Source organism: Amaranthus tricolor, chromosome 17 (assembly GCF_026212465.1).
Source record: "Amaranthus tricolor cultivar Red isolate AtriRed21 chromosome 17, ASM2621246v1, whole genome shotgun sequence".
Lineage (NCBI taxonomy): Eukaryota > Viridiplantae > Streptophyta > Magnoliopsida > Caryophyllales > Amaranthaceae > Amaranthus > Amaranthus tricolor.
This window is the reverse complement of record NC_080063.1, coordinates 9,913,695-9,932,278: the sequence shown is the minus strand read 5'-3', so window position 1 is coordinate 9,932,278 and position 18,584 is coordinate 9,913,695. Positions and strand designations below refer to the sequence as shown.

General features: G+C 31.6%; 1 protein-coding gene across 2 annotated transcripts; it reads right to left on the bottom strand.

The window, feature by feature from the left end:
- Positions 1 to 280: 280 nt before the first annotated feature.
- Positions 281 to 12,755, bottom strand: LOC130803869 (cyclin-A2-2-like). 2 transcript variants are annotated; one of them, XM_057668081.1, is made up of 13 exons: positions 12,388 to 12,708; positions 9,297 to 9,363; positions 7,752 to 8,081; positions 7,261 to 7,552; positions 5,117 to 5,247; positions 4,385 to 4,477; positions 3,631 to 3,764; positions 2,707 to 2,782; positions 2,382 to 2,458; positions 2,250 to 2,283; positions 1,686 to 1,835; positions 1,470 to 1,604; positions 281 to 698 (listed from the first exon to the last, which is right to left on the bottom strand). In XM_057668081.1, the coding sequence occupies exons 3-13, from the start codon at positions 8,037 to 8,039 to the stop codon at positions 645 to 647; spliced, it is 1,464 nt and encodes a 487-aa protein (XP_057524064.1). In that variant the 5' UTR covers positions 8,040 to 8,081; positions 9,297 to 9,363; positions 12,388 to 12,708; the 3' UTR covers positions 281 to 644. The 2 variants fall into 2 exon arrangements, with proteins under 2 accessions (XP_057524064.1, XP_057524065.1); XM_057668082.1 differs by lacking the exon at positions 9,297 to 9,363 and having other exon boundaries at positions 12,388 to 12,755.
- Positions 12,756 to 18,584: the final 5,829 nt, after the last annotated feature.

Sequence of the window (18,584 nt, the reverse complement as noted above, 5' to 3'; positions counted from 1 at the left end):
TAGTGGTTGGGAAGACCCTTGGTTTGCAGATATCACAAACTATTTGGCATGTGGAGAAGTACCTGAGTTTGAGTCCAGGGCTATGAAGAAGGCTTTCCTTGGAAGGGTTAAAATTTTTTTGGCATGACCCCTATTTGTTCCATATAAACATTTACCCAAATGAACCACAATCCAAAAGACTTGTTTAAGATCTTCAACTTGAATTTCAACAATTACAATGTTTTGTTAAATGATACAGGATTTAGCCAACTTAATAGAATTTGATGAGATGTAATTCAAAGGTTCAAACACCACTATACAAGTGAGAACTTTATTTTGGAATATACTAATTGCATGTTTTGTTACAGATGTTTACATTACAATAACTCTTAAGTAAAACATGGGCATTTTCAATATGCAAGTTAATGCCACAGGTCCTCGATAAAGCATGGTTCTGAGATAGCCAGAACACAACGATAACAAATGTTACAACAAAAAATTTAGACAGGTGAAAGAATTTTAACGTAAGAGGAAGAGAAAAACGAGTTGCAAAGATGGTTTTGGACTAATTCGAGAGATCAACCATTCTCAATGTCAAACGAATATTTATCTTAACTTAACTCCGCTTGTACAATATTGGATCTGCTACATTTGGAATTTGGACGTCAGAAAAGAGACTCAACCGGATCAGGAGATGATAGATTTGCCACACAATTGAACTGCAAGAATCAATACTTTGGCATTAGAAAGTAATCTTCAAAACTGCTAGGACATTATTGGAAAATTACAGCCATCCATCCTTTTAGACATTACCACTGGAAAAAAAATCATTGATGTCTATGCGAGTGTCTTAACCATCGCGATATTGCAAGCGCACTACCTCGCGACGTTATCTCTCGTTTTGCAGACTTTGCAATGTGAATTGTTAAGCTTGTAAAAAGTTATTTTATCATTGCAATATAAGTTTTTTGTAGCATTTATAATTAAAAGTTTCTGATAGACCAGTTAGAACCCGATAAACATTCAAAAAATAATACCTAATGTTAGAATAACAAGTTATAATGGTCATTACTCCATGATATTAAATCGCAAGTTACAAAATGGGGGTTTGCAGTTCGATAAGCTTAAAATTCGTTAAAGAAAACGGTCGTTACGTATCATTTTTATTCCAGGTTTATAACAATATATAGATTTGTTAAACATTGATTTATTAGAAGCCTGATCTACACAATCAATTCAAAAACATGGGTGTTGGGTCATCTCTTTCCTTCACATTAAACCCCTACATTAAGACCAATCAACTTGGAATTGTGAAATAATGAAGAGCTTGTCTATGATATGGATTTTAAATTCCAAAATTAAGCTCAATAGTGCAATTGAAACCTGTTAAAAAGAGCATATAACAAACACCCGCCCTGAACACAAGTAGACGACTAATTATAAAATCATTAGTAATAAAGATGAGCAATCAAAATATTTACATGAAATACCTTGTCATGCCGATACTTCTCACGAATTGCGTTGAGTGGGGAATTTATAGTGTTTAACTGTAAGTCTTGCATGGCAATTACTGTAACTTTGAGGTCTGTGACCTTGTAGCTAGTATAGAACTCCAATGTTGGGTTCTGCAACAGGTAATGAACAAGCTATGTCCGTTTAGCACATAGCATATATTCTAGCAATCAAAATGTTAAAAAATTACTAACCCAAGGATAATCAGATTGATCAAGTGTCCATCTGGCGAGGAATACTGCAGATGCAGCAATAAGTGAAGGGAGGAATCTGAAAAAGCTGTATTCTACTAAAGTCAATTCAGCTAAGTAATCTGCCAAGAACTCTAAGTTAACCAACGGATCCTGCAATTCCCAAAACAATATTGAATAATTAAGTTTTAGAATAAGTGTCTCCCTATTCAGATCATAAAGGTTAGGTAAATATAGAATTTTGATGAGCAAAGAACAAGTTTAAACCTTAAAATCCACTTAATTACATCAGACTGCATTAAAAAAAATACTACAAACATCAAAATCATTTTCAATGAAGATAAACAGTTACTTCAGTAAAAACATGTCTCAGTTGAATAGTAACATTAGCTTCAAATAAAATCACTTTTGATGACCAAAAACCCAAAAAAATCTGCAAGTTTGCACTAGTGAAACCCATCTTTGCAGAGAAAACAAGTCGCAATCAGGTGAAAAGTATTGACCATTGAGAAACTTATACAATTGTACTTAATGCTATGGATTATAGTATTAATTACTAAACCATACCTTGTAAGTAGCTTGAGCTACATGAATATATCTCCTATAGGCAAATGCATGGATAAGTAATTATTAGATAAATATGGGGTAAGATAATAAACAGATACCATCGTAAGGATGCAAGCAAGGCTTTGTACAAACCTTAAAAATGTTTTTATGGTGGGAACGGATAGTTGAAAGTAGAGAAAGTTCAGAACTTTCCTCTCCATTTTCAGTACCTAACCATCAAACATTAGTTAAAAACATTTTACTTCTAAGAACATAGACAAATATCCAATGGAGAGAAAAATGTACAATGTCAAGTAAATTGAAAAAATCATCAAACAAAAGAACAGAAAATTAATGTCCAAAACATGAAAACTAATAGGAGTAACACCCAAGTATTGTAATATTTCAGCAGTTGAGTACACAGCCCAAAAAAATTGTGAATCTAAATTTGCTAATCAAAATCGAGAAGGAAACTTACGTCTTTTCTAGCATAAGTGTTTGCTGTAATGTAGCAAAAGTCTTCAACTTGTGGGGCATTCATTTCTTCATACTTTCTAAAATCATAATACAAGTACCAAGAGAGTGTCAGTCATCTCTAAGTATAAGTTATGCAGCTATTTAACAAGGTAAACACATAAATAAAAAGTTTTAATTCACTCACCCTTGCATTTGACACTTTTGTAAACAAAACATATTAAGGGTATAACTAGGTTTTATAAATTAAATATATTCTGTCTCATAATATTTGCCAAGATGTTGCTAATACTAAATAGATCAGAATGTTGAGCTTTTAAAAAAGAGCCATTGTAGGAAGATGGAAGCATCGGGAACATGGATGATTCGATAGATAAGAGGACATACTTTGAGGGATAATATTCAAAGAAAAAAATGTAGCGGTCGCAGATATTCTAGATAAGATGAAAGAAAATCATTTAAGATGGTTTAAAAATGTGAAATGATTGGGTATTGGAAACTAATAATGAGGAATTAAGATTTACAAGTTGAGATGGTAAAATTCAAAAGAATGGAAAAGGAAAATTTAAGCTAACGACCATTAGGATTGATTTTTTGGTTTATGTTGTTGACCCCAATATTGTGGGATTAAAGCATTGCCATTGTTGTTCTATGTGGCTTATACTCAGAAAATTAAATATCAAATACACAAATCAGATTATTATTTTCAACTTCTCCGTTTGATTGGTCCAAAATGAGGTATCAAAGGTCCATACCCATCTCAGAGAATCAAGGATCCAAAATGGATACTCGAGATATCACAAAGTATGAGTAACAAACATCATTAATGAGTATAATTTGATTTGAACTACTAGCATGGTTAAGCAGTAAGTATTATTAACATGATCTGAGACCTAGTAAACATAATCCTTTGGCAAAGAGAACTTACGAGGCAATGAACATGCATGCTACTCCCAACAACTGCAGTTTTTGCTTTTCAATGAAATTTCCAGAAAGATAACGGTCAATAAGATTTACTGTCAAGTAAAGAGTATCAGGGACCAATTTGTACTCTTCGGAAACCTGAGAATAATCACACGCAGATGAATAGGAAAGTTAAGTGTGCATGGGAAAACCTTAACTTTCAAGAGGCAAAATTGTCCTCCAAATAATATCACTATATCACATACATTAATTGGGAAGCGAGAAGATTTTTATATCAAACATTTATGAATAACATCATGCTCTTTTCAAACATTTATGAATAACATGATGCTCTTTTCATCCACATTCCCATGCACATATTCCATCTAGATTGAACACAAGGATTGAGAAAAACATGATAAATGAAGTGCAAAAAGTTATTCCACCAAAAATATAGATATTTGCGGTTTTAGTAATGGAATGAATTTGATACTCATTTCTTTTCACTAGATGTATCACAAATCTCATTCGATCACTTAACTAATTGGATAATAGATTGTAATCTATAGAAGATGATATTTTCTTTTTCAGCAAATTTAGATATTCTTGTGTTTGAAAACATACACTGACCTCTACATGCCAAATAATCAGAATTAGATATATCACAAATCTCATTCAATCGCCTATAGTAATTAGATAATAGATTGTAATATATAGATGTATATAATTTTATTTTTTAGCAAATCCAGATTTTCATGTGTTCAAAGACATACACTGACCTCTACAAGCCAATCAATCAGAATTCCTCTCATGCTTGGTGTGATATCACGTTGAACCATTTCCATGTAATCCACAGAAAGCCTTTGATTGAGCTGCAGTGGCACATTGAAGAGTGAATGAGATAAACTTGAGAACCATATAGTGATCACAAATATCATCAAGAAATTTATAATTATTGAAATAATGTCCTGCATCTAAGAGATACACCACAATGGCATGAGTAAAATATTGAGAACCCAAAACAAGATTAATTGTGTCTGAAGTAGAGTTAAATTTTTGTTTTGTCTTCTACAGATTCAAAGTAAGCATATGATAAATGGAAGGACAAGGCTGTTTTTGGCCTTAAAATGACATTGTTACACTAAATTCTCTTAATTTCAAGGGAAATCAGGTTTAGTCCTTAGTTGTTTCCTTAGCAAAGAGATCACTAAGAAGAAGAAAAAAATGAATAGGTAGCAGAGAGATGAAGGTACCTAATAAGGAGGGAAAATGTGGCATTCCTTCCTCACACAAGGAAATACTTACCACCCTTAAGTAATTTATAAATTAACTCCAAGAACATTTAAGCCTTACAAGTCGAAATGAGGAAATTCAAAAACTACTTTTGGCGAAAACTAATCTTCTACCAACCAAACACAGACAACTGTACAAAAATAGATTATCAACTGGCATGTAGGTATTTATAAATAAATGCTTGCTACTGCAAGATGCTAAATGACAAAAAAGCCTACCTCTATTACACGTTTGTACTCATATATATCTGAAACATAGATGTTGCACATAAGAGGATCCTTTTGGTTCCTATCAATATCTATAACAATTGGATGCTTCAAATCTCCAATTTTTTCATGATGTTTCGTTTCTGCAACAAATACAAATGAATGTCAGATTTCCAACAATGGCATTGCAAAAACGAAGATATGAAAGTAAATTACATAAGCATATACAATAGTATGCTTCAACAAGAACATGATCTCGCTTTTTCCCTTAGGTTCAAATGTGAATCTAATTTAAGAAACTGGACAAACTGCCAATATTTAAGAGCCTCCAATTCCTCATGCTATAGGTCTTGATTTTTGTACTATTGTTTCAATAAAGTAGCAACATTACACATTTCGACACTAAAATAACCGTGGGTTTCCAAATTTTACCAAAATCCACCCAAACATTAGAAGGATATACCTGATAGAGAGAAACTCCTATGCATTTAGATCTAATTTTAGAACATGTTGAAATCATTATCTAGGATCAATGTGTTATTCCTTCAAACAATGTACTCGTGTTAAAAAGAACACAATTTTCTAGGTGCAATAATACCCTATGAGAATGCATGTCCTACGACTAATAGATACTTTGTACCAAAAATTCGCTTCACGCATCATGTATGCGTAATATATTGGATTAATCATTGTTCCAGAATATTGATCAGTAAACAAAACAGTATCAAAATGGAAAGAAACTAAAAAAAAATAGCGTAATTCAAGTGAGAATGTCAATGAATATGCATTACCGTAATCCAACACATAAAGTTAAAAGATGGAAACACAAGATTTCGAGCGGCTTGCACTCTCCCAAGACATGAGCATAAAACTCAAACTAAATGTGTATATAATATTTTGATGTCTAACAGTATTCCCCATTCCTTAATTATACTAATTTTCCTTTTTCTATACTAACTAACTAATACTAAAATACCCAAGATACCTCTCTATTCAATGTATGACATCAAGGTGGATAGAAATGGCTTGGGTTGCAAAGAAAAAGGATTTTGTGTAAAAGTTTGGCTTGAAAAAAATTAGGTTTAGGGCATGCTTATATTGAAATTAAATATTTAAGGAAAAAAATAAAAGTTAAATATTACAAATAAATGTAAGTAGATGCAGGGGCGGACCCAGCTAGGGGCAAGGGGGGGCAGTGGACCCCCCAATCTGAAAAAAATAAATGAGCTTTAAAAAAAAAAAAAAATTACTGTAGCGACCAATTGGCGACGGATTTGCGACCATATTCCCGTCGCTAAACATTTAAAAAAAAATTGAAAAAAATAAAAGATTGTAGCGACGGATTTGCGACCATATTCCCGTCGCTAATTCGTCGCTAATTTGCTTTTCCATTTGGCGGCGATTTTTTGCCCTCGCCTTTCCATCGCCACAACCGATATCTGAAATTTTGACCCCCCAATTTGAAATTCCTGGGTCCGCCACTGAGTAGATGTGAATTTGAAATAAGAGGTTAAGGATAAAAAAATATAATAGTATAACGAAGATGGAGGAAAAGAAAGATAAATATAATCAGCCATATTTTAGCGGAGAAGGATGAAAATATTTTCCCTCCACCCCACTTGCATAAATATTTACCCTAAATAAGAGGAATTTTTATTCTTCTCTATCACTTTACAACTATAGACAAAAATAATTTTATCATAATTTTCTACTCCAATGACTTTTATTTCCCCATAAATATTTACTCTCAATACAAACATGTCCCTAATAAGATTGCATGATATGAGTGGAAAATATAGGCATAGATAGGAAAATCAGATTAGACATTCATGTGGGTGAAAAGTATAGAAGGTGTTGTAGGCTGAAGCAATATTGCAAAATTATTGTATTTGACCATTGAGAATCATCCTCAGTTACACAAACAACCAATGAGACAGTATTACAAAGAGCATACTAAGATTCTAGAGTATCATATAACATATTTTGTATGATTATTGGTGGAGACCAACAGAAGTTTAATAAACAAATATGGACTATAGAAAGTGATCCTCATAAGATTGTTCTTAATGTTAAAATTATCCTACACGTAAGTTTAATAAAAAGATAAATTGGTTTTGTGATCACCAAAAGCCTGCAAGCAGTGATTAAGTACTGACCTTTCTGAAGAAGTTGTGCAGTCACAAGTCTTTCTTTTATTTCACTTGAGATAACATTAATTCGTTTATTATCTTCCAGTTTTGTCCACTTATGATATTCTCCATCGAAATTTGAAATATTTGTGGAATTCTGCTTTGCTGATGGAGCAATCTTTAGAGGTGCTACTGTCAATTTTGATATATCTTCAGCAATTTTGTCTTTCGGATCATCCTGATGACGTATTGTTCCATGGATAGATGGGGGCACTTTACCATTCTTTCTGATGAGGCCTTTCTTCTCTAGCTTGGTTTTCTGTTATTTAAGGAAATCAGATAAACATTAGAACTTAAGAAAATATTTTACAGTTCTTCTGAATCACTGTATCTATAAGAGTAGCCTCAATTTGTTTGGGGAGGAGCGAAAAGCATTTACATGTTATAAAACCTTCAACTTTTATCTAGAAGATCCTATGATTAGTAAAATCGTTTAGAGAGCAAGTATTCATGCTTGCCTGAAATTTCCCTCCGGTGCAGCAGTGTGCATATGATTTGTCGCAAAGTACGTTGGTAACATCTGTAAGTGTGGTTTTTCTCTTCTTCATAAGACTAGGAAATGGAAGAGTTGATTTGTTCTCATCTGATGCTAATCTCTTAGAGTTTTCTTTAAGAGCTTGACTTTGTTTAGACAGAGGAGGCTTTTGAATCAAAGTTCCTGATGTACCAAGAGATTTTGCTCGTGCTCTTGTTATTCGAAGACTAGGCTCTTCTACTCTGTTCGCAGCTGTGTTTTTCTCGTTCATATCAACCAAATAGAAAAGCACTGTATGCCTCAATCTCAAAGTCTGCACATCAAACTCTCATTTAATCGGCAACTCCATTTCATGATTGTTCGACTTTAGTATAAATAAGAAATTCAAAAAAAAAACAACTGTATGCTCTCTCCGTATGATGGATTGTTGTTCATCCATGACAATGTTCTCAAAATGTTTCACACATGATCTCACCCTTAAAGGAACAAGGTCACATCCCCATGGCAACACTAGAATGGAAGTGGCTCCCACCAATGCAAATCAGTGGGATACAAGATGTTGGCAGCCTTGTACTTGTTATAAATAGAAGTTGTTTTTAGTTAACACTTGACATCCATGGAAAAAGTACATGGTCCTTGTTCATGACTCAAAAACTTATTTCATTTATCGAAAACATCTTTTATTTGTGAAATGTATAACCAAAATGTAATTTCACTTGAGTTTTAATCACTATCCACACGTATAAATCCAGCTCAAATTCTCAAAAGTAAGACTTAAACCAGATAATAAAGTAGAATATAACTTAATAGCCAATAGAATATAACTTAACAATGGTAGCGTCTAGTTTATGCCTTATCTAACTTTCATAGCATTACATAGCATTTTCCGTTAAAATCTTGTCAATTTCCGTATAATTCACCATTTTGACGTTTCTACCCTTATTAAATGTTGATTGTTGTCTTTCTAATTTGGCCTAAAGCATTTTTATGCTCTCAAATGTTTAATTCACTAATTCATTGTTTAATTCATCAACGCTCTCAAATGTTGTAACAATTTCGTTTTCATTCAAATTGTTAGCAGTGGCATTTCATGAAAGTTCAATGCTATCATGTGGAATTTCCCAAAATTTTAATATACTCACTAAAAATTCAATCAACAAATTTGAAGAAGAAAACTCAGGTCAAAATCAACATTAAAATTCAACTTTATACAAAGAACAAACAAAATTTAGCTTGAATAGTCCGATTCACACAAAATTTAATCCCTGAATAATTATTTAGGGAAATTACATCAACATTACAGAAAGGAGAAACAAATAAACTTAGCATCAAAGCAAAAAGGACTATTGAAAACAATATAAATGTAAGAACTTTAGAATAAGAAAATCTATCATAAAATTTCTTACAAAACAAAAACTCTGAAAAAAAAAATTGAAAAAGGAACAAAAAATTCCATCAAAAAAAAAACATGGCAATGCAATGATCTATATAAATGTTTAAAAAAAACATGGAGGAGTAGAATTCTTACTTTAAACAAGGAGAATGAGACACACAGAGTAGATGTTCCAATAAGAGACCCCAGAAGATTGAATAAACTGTAATAATCAATTAATGGATGAGAATATTAAAATTAGCACGATAAGATTAGGGTTTTAGCCAAAATGGAACAAGTAAAAAGTTTTTAAGGGCAAAGAGATTAAATGAGCAGTGAGATTGAGTCTGAGTCTGAGTCTGAAAAAGTAGATAGGTTTTGATAATAAAAAGGGGGAAAGAGGGTTGATGTTCAACTTGGGACAAAAGGAAGGAGAAAGAAGAGCAAGAGGAGCCACAATTTAAACTTACACAATTCAGACATTTGTGAGAGGAGTATCTGACTTGTGAAAAGATTAAAAAAATACTGAATATGTCTCTTTCCATTTTGACCACTCATTTTTATCATCCACTTATTTATTTCATTCTCCAACACAATTTATCTTTTCACTTAAGTTCGCCTCGTTTATAAGTGGTGCAAACTGCAAAATGAAATGGACACTGGGAGTATGTTCTCATTCTTTATGATATATTAATTTCACCACTACTACTCGTTATGGATGTCCAAAAAGCTCAATCTGCTTGACCTAACCCGACGACTTGATTGTTGTTTGCGGGTCAATTTATTCAAAAAAATATGCCCGACCCGCCTTAACTAGGTTGTTCATGGGCTGTATAACATCCATACTGGTGTACCCATTGGTGCGTATAAATTGGGGAAGAAATTTGTTTTAGCTTTAAATTTTATAAATGTCAAATAGTTGTACGCTTAACACCTTAGAACTTTGTTTATCGATTAGAAACGATAAAAAAATTTTAAAAAAAAATTTAATAAACCTTTAAATTAAAATAAATAATTTTCTAGAATATAATACTCGCACCATCTCTAAAAATTTGTCCACATTACTATAATGGGTAGGGACAGTCCTGGGTCGAGTTTGGGTTGGGTCCAATGGAACCCTGACCTAAACCTATTAATTTTTTATAGATCCATACCCGAATTCGGAGCCTTAAGGCCTGAAAATTGTATATCTAATCCGATTCCCGTAGGGTCTAATGGGTCTAGGTTCCTAAATGGGTCTTAAGAAATTAGACTCGTCCCTTAAAAATAGGAGTGGGTCCAATAAAGTCTTGGACCAACGACCATTCATAATAACGGACAATTTTAATTTGTTTGTCCATATTTAAAAATATTTGTCATTTTAAGAAAGTATATTCTATCTAATGTCTTTGTTTGGTTTATAAAATTATGAATTATCCTGATTTTTTCCAACAATCTAAATTTTTAATTGGTTTTTAATAGGGATGGCAACAAGTTGGATCTGGACCAGGTCAAAATGAACACAGATCAATATATGTTTTCCAAGGGAAGACCCAAATCCCGATTCGGATCTGTAGGTCTAAATTTTTAGGACCCAAATCTAGATCCATGGATATTGCAAATCTAGTATCGGATCCAAGTCCAAAATGAGTCCAACTTATTTTCGCATGTTCGAGTGAATTTTTGCATCATATTGACATATTGAAATTGCAATAGAGTTATATTCATTGACTAATCCAATTCGATGAGGAAATAGAGATCATTTCTTTATAGTACAAATAAAAATTAAAACAATAATAATACCAAGAATTCTATCAAAACATTAAAAGAAACACAGTTGACAATATTGCTCACCAAACAATCTGTTCACATTACTAATTGAAAGTGATACTAATCTGTTCACAACTTCACATTCCTAATTTTTTCACCAAACACATAGAATAATTTGTTCATCCATTATCTAATCCAAACTTTCAATGTTATACTAAGGAATCGAGCTCCTTGCCAAGAAGCAATGAACAAAACATAATACTGCTAGACAACAACAAATCTACTCAACAATTAACAAAATAATTTAATGTTTATAAATTTTGTGTAATGATTTTTAAATGAAACTAAAATTTTAATATCAACTGCTAATCAATAAAAACCAAAATCATCATTCGAACAGTACATCTACAGACAGTAGTAGTGTACACTACCTCAGAAGTCTTTGATGGTAAGCCGACTAGTCGGTAGCCACAGGTGAGAATGAGAGGAAAGTAGTGGTGGATCCAGAATTTAGAGTCTCATGGGGGACCAAGAAATAGACGAAATTTTATGAAAATTTTCTGTCAACTTCGGAAAGTTCTGTTTGTAATCAAACGTTGTTTTACCCCACAATTCAAAAATCACAACTTTAATGTGCAAGGGATAAATAAATTTCAACAATGGCTTGATTTTAAGATTCAATTTTATAAAGTTGCACCATAATCCAAGGCTATTATCACATTTGGAGTCATAAATACTGCTCAGGTAATTGATTCCATTGAAGATAACATTCCGTCCTTATGATAAAAACCCTTCTAACAACTGGAGTAGTTTGCCAATTAAACATGTTCTTACGACATTCTTATCAGATCAAGTGCAAAACCTAGGAAACCTAGACATTAATTCATCGTCAAAAGGAAAAAAATATACAAAAATATAAAGCTTTTAATCAAAGATTCAATATTTTTCACCACAAGATTACCCACAATTTGAATCCACATCAATTAATCAAAATCAAAATTATTTTCCACATCAATTTCAAGCAGTTTCCAACAATAATTCCTCCTGGAAAGTAACAAACTTGAAACAAATTCTAGCTCCAAAATCATAAATTCAGCAATAAAAAAAAAAAGAAAAAATATAACAAAAAAAAAAAGAAACTGAAACCAAAAACATATCATAGTCCAAAAACACCAAAACTGCTCCAAAAAAAAATTCAAAGAAGATAATACTCCAAAAAATTAAAGTTATGGATAAACAAACACATAAAAACACATTAATAAAAACACGTTAATATTAACAAGCATTCAATTATTCAAAGAAAATAAACAAAAAAAAAAAAACAAAACCAAGAAATAGCACTCTAACAAAATCCAAGAACATAAAAATTAAGATTATGATAAAAGATTAAAACATCAAGATTAAGAATTTAAGATTAAGAATAAAGATTAGAACATCAAGATTAAGAATTTAAGATTAAGATTAAAGATTAGAACATAAAGATTAAGATTGAAAATACCTTAAAATCAAATTTCTGATGTTATAGAACAGCTCACAGCCGACGGGCGGAGGCTCACTGCTGGCGGCAGGCGGCAGTGGCTGGAGGCCTGAGCCTGTCGACTTGAATACAGGAGTGGTAGGGAGTTGGGTGCGCCGTAACAAGTTGGGGAATGGGGAGTTCGGAAATCAGGATTAGGGTTTGAATTTTGAAAGGGAATGGGGAATGCGGTATACACTATACAGTGTTTCAAACTCACTTTCCCTCCCTTCTCTCCAATTTTCCTTCATTTGTTATCATTTTGTCATTTCTCTCTCATTGATATAATCAAACGTCCTAGTTTTTTAGATTCTTAAAGTTCACGTTTTTGGCTTTGTTTTGAGATTTAATTTGTGGTTTTAGTGGGAAAAAAATCAAGAATTCATTGTTAGATATACTTCTTATAATAAAAAATTTCATTACAACACATACTTTTCTTTTCAGAATTTTGTATCTTTTTTCTTTATAATGTTTTGAGATGGACGAAATAATTTATTAAACTCTCTTATTAACAACTAGTATATGTGCCCTCACAATATACAGATAATTGATTTTTAGATTTATATAAATTCAACTGAAAGTTGGAAATTGTACTAATCTTTGATGTATAAATGATGTTAATATAAAAATTACAGCATAATCATTTACGAACATATTATAATATCAAACCAATATATTTAAGCAATAAAGTAATGTCAAAATCCTTTCTTTTTGAATGCTTGTATTAGAAAATTAAACAATATGAGTTTATATATTTTATTCATGCACAAAGCTTTAGTTTACAATCATTAATTTTTATAGAAGTACACGTGTAATGCACAAATAAATTAGTTTAATTAAAGTAGAAATATTAAATGATAAATGATTATAAATAGTTATTAACTAAATACATAATAAAGCATGCATTTGAACTTTTCACATAAATTCATTTTGATGAAACTTAATTTAATTGAATATTCATTTACCTAAAAAATAATTATTAAATTAATTTATATCATAATTGCGTAATTAGGTTTAGTTGATATTGTTAACAAGATGGAGAAATTGTTTCTTTCACCTTAATTTTATCAAACAAAAATCCAAAATAGTATTGTTTTGAGATAAATAGCACATAGATAGTGTGTCTACTTGGCGTCAAAATATTATTCTCATTTTAAAATAAAATTACATGCTCTATAAAATTAGGTTTAATATGTTAAAATGTTAATACTTTAAAGTTTTTTTATACTATGTATCAATTATTAATTTTAGGAAAAATTACAAAAAAAACTATCTAATCTATAACACCTTTTGCAAAAAACTACCTAATCTAAATTTTTTTGCAAAAAACCACCTTATATGAAATTTTTGTTTTCAAAGACTACCACTTGACGAAAACTGTCAGTTGACCGTTATGTGGGGCGTTGACTTTGCACGTGATAGTCATTCTCCTTTTCCTTTATCTTTCTCTACATCCCCATTTTCTTCTTTCTTTTTCATCTTTTGAATTCCATTGATGGAAGCTTAAACTGTCCTAACTCTTTTTGATTCTTACTGGTTTGACCATAATCTATTCTAGAAAAAGCACCCCAAAAACAATGAACTTTCATAAATGTCAAAATCACATTTGGAAATCCCAACTCTACCAACAACTCACACCAAAACCTCTAAAATTAATTCTAATTCACCTCAAAGATTGGTAAGTGAATTCTCTGCATCTTTAAATACTGTTCTTTTAACATTGAAACTGTAAATTATATTTTCTGGGAAAGTACCAGAAGAGCTTGAAGATTATTCAATGGCAGAAATGAAAACTACCCATGAAAAAATAACATCAAAAACCACTTCTCCATTAGAGTGGAGTAGTAGTTAGGGCCGGCAAAAGCTGACCCGACCTGCTAACATGATCTGAAACCGACCCGAAATTATCGGGTTTGGGTTTAGATTTTTGACCCAATTAATTAAGTGGGTCAATCCGACCTGATCTGTTTATTAAATGGGTTAGGTTCAGGTTAATATTTAAACCCAAAAAAAACTTGTTTAACTCATTTATTAAATGGGTCAGTCAGGTCAGGTCGGCCCATATTATCTGATATTAACCCATTAATATTTAACCTAAAACTTCATATAACTTTGACATAAAAAATATATAAAAAAAGCTAAATACTTAAATAAGCCGCCGCATACAAAATAATATTTTGAAAATATTAAAAAAAGCTAAATAGGCCCAAGCCTCAAATTAAAAAACCTTAACTTCTTACTTTTCTTCTTCTTGTCTCTGCGCCTGCAGCTCTGCCTTCTTCTCTCTTCTTACTTCTTAGTTTTTAACTTCTTATTACCATCTTCCTCCTGAATTTATCACTACCTCAAGTCTTCAATGTCAAAAGCTAAGGTAAGAATTATTTCTTTTTCTCATTCTTTTATTTTTGTAGTTCGATTTTTTTGATTTTTTTTGTGTTCAATTTTTTTGTGTTCGATTTTACTGTTCATTGCCCTTACTGCTATTTTCATTGTTCTTATGGCCATCTTTAATTCTTCATAATGATTTTTGTGTTCGATTTTTTTGTCTTTATTTCGATTTTTTTGTGTTTGTCTTACTGCCGCCTTTAATGATTTTTTTTTTCTAATGATAGTTGAACTTTGAAGCATGTATATGGGTCAAATGACCTAAAATATATGGGTTCAACAACCTAAAAAAACCGAATAAAATCAAACAAAAAAAAAGCAGGTTAAATGGGTATTTAGCAGGTTGATCCGACCTGCTACAGATCAGGTTGGGGTTTCAATTTCTGACCCATTTAATTAAACAGGTCAGGTTCAAGTTAAGGGTCTATTGACCCATTTATATATAACCCGAACTTGAAAATGACCCAACCCGATCTGTTTGACACCCTTAGTAGTAGTACATGTACAAGAATTGTTTCTAGAAGGAAACATAAGGGTTTTAGTAAGAGTTTATCAGGCATTGAGTTTGAAGAATTTGAAAGGTTTATGGATTTGGGTTTTATTTTCTCTAAAAAAGATAAAAATTCAAATTTGGCTTCTATCTTTCCTATGTTGCAGAGATTAGGAAAAAATGATGATACATATATGAAAATAGTGATAATAAATTGGAAAAATTACAAAAAAACTACTTAATCTATAGCACATTTTGCAAAAAACAACCTAATCTAATTTTTTTTGGGAAAAAACTACCTTAAATAATATAAATATTTGCAAAATACTACTACTTGACGGAATCAGTTAGTATATTGTCAAGTGAGTCTTTGACTTAGCACATGTGAAACAGCCCAAACCTAAAACAGTATAATAATACTGTCTACAAATCACAGTGGAAGACTTATAAAAGTCTGGGTGAACCCGACCTGTGGCTCGATAGCCGCAGCAAACTAATATCAGAGTGTTTAAAAATTTTTACATAATTAAGTAAATACTATTTACGAAAACATTATGAAATTATTACAATTTAATTTTCAAATATCTAATTTACAGAATGTATTTCAAAAAGAAGTCCTCGCCTCGTACGTAATACATAATACATGTAGGCATCGTCTCCACAGCTGAGCTAACCTGAAAATGGATCTATCTCCTGTAAGAGATAGGCCCCATCAAAGACTGTCAACAATTGAATTGTTGAGTAATTTAACAAACTATTACATTTATATGCAAGTCATTAACAATCTCCAACTTAATCTTTTGCTCATTTGGTATCTCCTTATAAAACATTAACTTATCAAAATCTAAACTCTTTTAAACGACCGTTTGGTATCGACATAAATATGATTAAGAACCTTTGGTTCATAGTAAATCAAAACACGACTATAACTTTACAAGTTTGTAGCGAAAATCAAAATACGACTATTACTTTACAAGTCAATAGCGAAACAATACGACAAATGAAACATATAATTTTATTTGCAAAACAAGCAAAACTTTATATACCAAACGTATTTATTCAAATCTCATATTAAAACAATGATATAACAACACTTAAAAATGTGGGAATATATAGACCGTCAGGAAGTAGGCTTGATCTAAATCTTGAGAACACAGGAGATCGTCATCACCAAAAATACGGTTCTTGCAAGAATGAAACGGGTTCGGGGGCTCAAGCTATAGGATTTCACAATAATTCGGATATAAATATCCGTTGCCAATTTTCAAAAACAGACATTTTTCAATGGCGAATATTTTATTATAAAACAAAACAAGAACTCACTTGATTTTCTTTGTAATCAACAATCATTACTTAAAATATAAATCTATCCATCATCAACCATCAACATATAAGAACTTGAGTTGCTATCAAGGGAGTTTAACTAATTTTACACCAATCTTAAATCCCAATATCCAACTTATATCCTATCCAAATAATATCAACTGATCAAATACCCAACTGATACTTATGTTCCCAAATTTGAAACTTGAACCAACACCCATAATAATCAATTATGAACCATAACTCAACAATACCAATCATAAAGAAAGAATAATAACCCTAAATTGATCCCAAATACCCAATAAATAACCTCAAACATTTGATTAAAAGAATACCCAATTTATTTCATAGCTTCTAATTTTTCTTTATAAATCCTGTATTAGTACTATTTCAGGACACATGTTAGTATTTTGGTCATAACTTTCTTATAAAAACTCGTATAGAGGCGATTTAAGTGGCTACGCGACCATGACTTAGAGCTCTACGATTCTTATGCAGACACTAAAACCCAGAAACAATCAGAACTTCCCCGAAAATGGAAACATAGAAAGCTTATTGTCGATTTTTATGACAGCTTGTTAGTATTTTGGACATAACTCCCTCATACGAACTCATTTTGGGGCGATTCAAGTGCCCACGTGACTGTGACTCAGAGCTCTACAAATCTTATGAAGACTCAAGAACTCAAAAACAATCACAACTGACCCGAAAATGGCCAAAACAGAATGCTCAGTTTCTGAACAGAAATTTCAATATCCAAAATACTAAATTTTATACTAGAAACCAAATAACCCAATCAACCAATACTAATCAACACTAAAAACAACCCAATTACTAATTGAATTCATATACTCATCTTAAATTTAAGTTGATACTTAAATTTAAATCAAAGACCCAAATTGAACCCACAAATACTAAACTATTTTAAAACATTTAATTAGTATTTTAATAGAAAAGTTTGTGGGTAACCTCAATCACCATTGAAGAACACACATGTAAGCTTCAAAAGACATGGGTGAACTAGCTAACTTCAACACAATCTTTAATCACCATTGAAGAACCTTCCAACATTCAATCTTGAATTTTAATTTGAGTCACAAAATCCCTAATTTAATCTTGATAGATGAATCCTAGTTCTCGTTTCTTCAATTAACCCAAATTTTACACTTGAATTGATATAAACCCTAACCTTAGTGATGATTGGAACTTGATGATACTTAATCAATTTGCTTCAATTAACTTAGGGCTTTTGATAATCAAAGAAATTGGAGTTGAATTCTGAATTTTGGTGTGTTTTGGAGTAGAAATTGTGATTCCATATGATGGTGATGATATCTCTATGAAGTAGGAGTAATTTTAGTTCTCTGCAAGAGGACGTGAAGGATGATGATTCCTGATAATGAGTATTGAGGTTTATGAAGAGGTGGGTTAGTAAATAGATCGACACATCCTCTAAATGACTCATGCATCATTTTCATCTATTTTCAATTACGTTCAGTTTTCTTTGTATTACTTACTTCGATCCCAAATTAAATACGATTGATATCTCTAAGTAATAAAATATTATCCTGAGTCCCAACAGAATAACATACTTAAAATTTAATACCCAAGTTAACTTAATAATTACTATTAATTAAGCGGCTAATTTAAGGGCTATTCAACGTGATAGGCACATGACCTCATTTTATAACTCTATAATAGATTTCCTTTATTTTTATCCCTCCATTCTCATTTGATAATCTTTCTCTCATAGTTCATGGAAGACATCCATCTACACTCAATTCACACTTTAATGTAGCATTAATTCATCCAATCCAATCAACTGGTAAGTTCTTTAATCATCATTTATTTCACTAATCTACTCCCCGATTTCGAATTTCACTCATACATGCTATGCCACAATTGTGGTTTTTTCATAGTTTTGTTCAATTAAAAATCTTGCCTTAATTTTCTGACTCTAGATCCTCTCGTCTCTTCCTTT

Bases quoted from the DNA above. Each gene is read 5' to 3' on its own strand.
- LOC130803869 (XM_057668082.1), bottom strand. From the start codon at position 8,039: ATGAACGAGAAAAACACAGCTGCGAACAGAGTAGAAGAGCCTAGTCTT. The intron at 2,459-2,706 runs GTAAGTTTCCTT...TTTGATGGTTAG, and splicing joins ACACTTATGCTAGAAAAGAC to GTACTGAAAATGGAGAGGAA. The intron at 2,284-2,381 runs GTTTGTACAAAG...ATTTGCCTATAG, and splicing joins ACCATAAAAACATTTTTAAG to GAGATATATTCATGTAGCTC.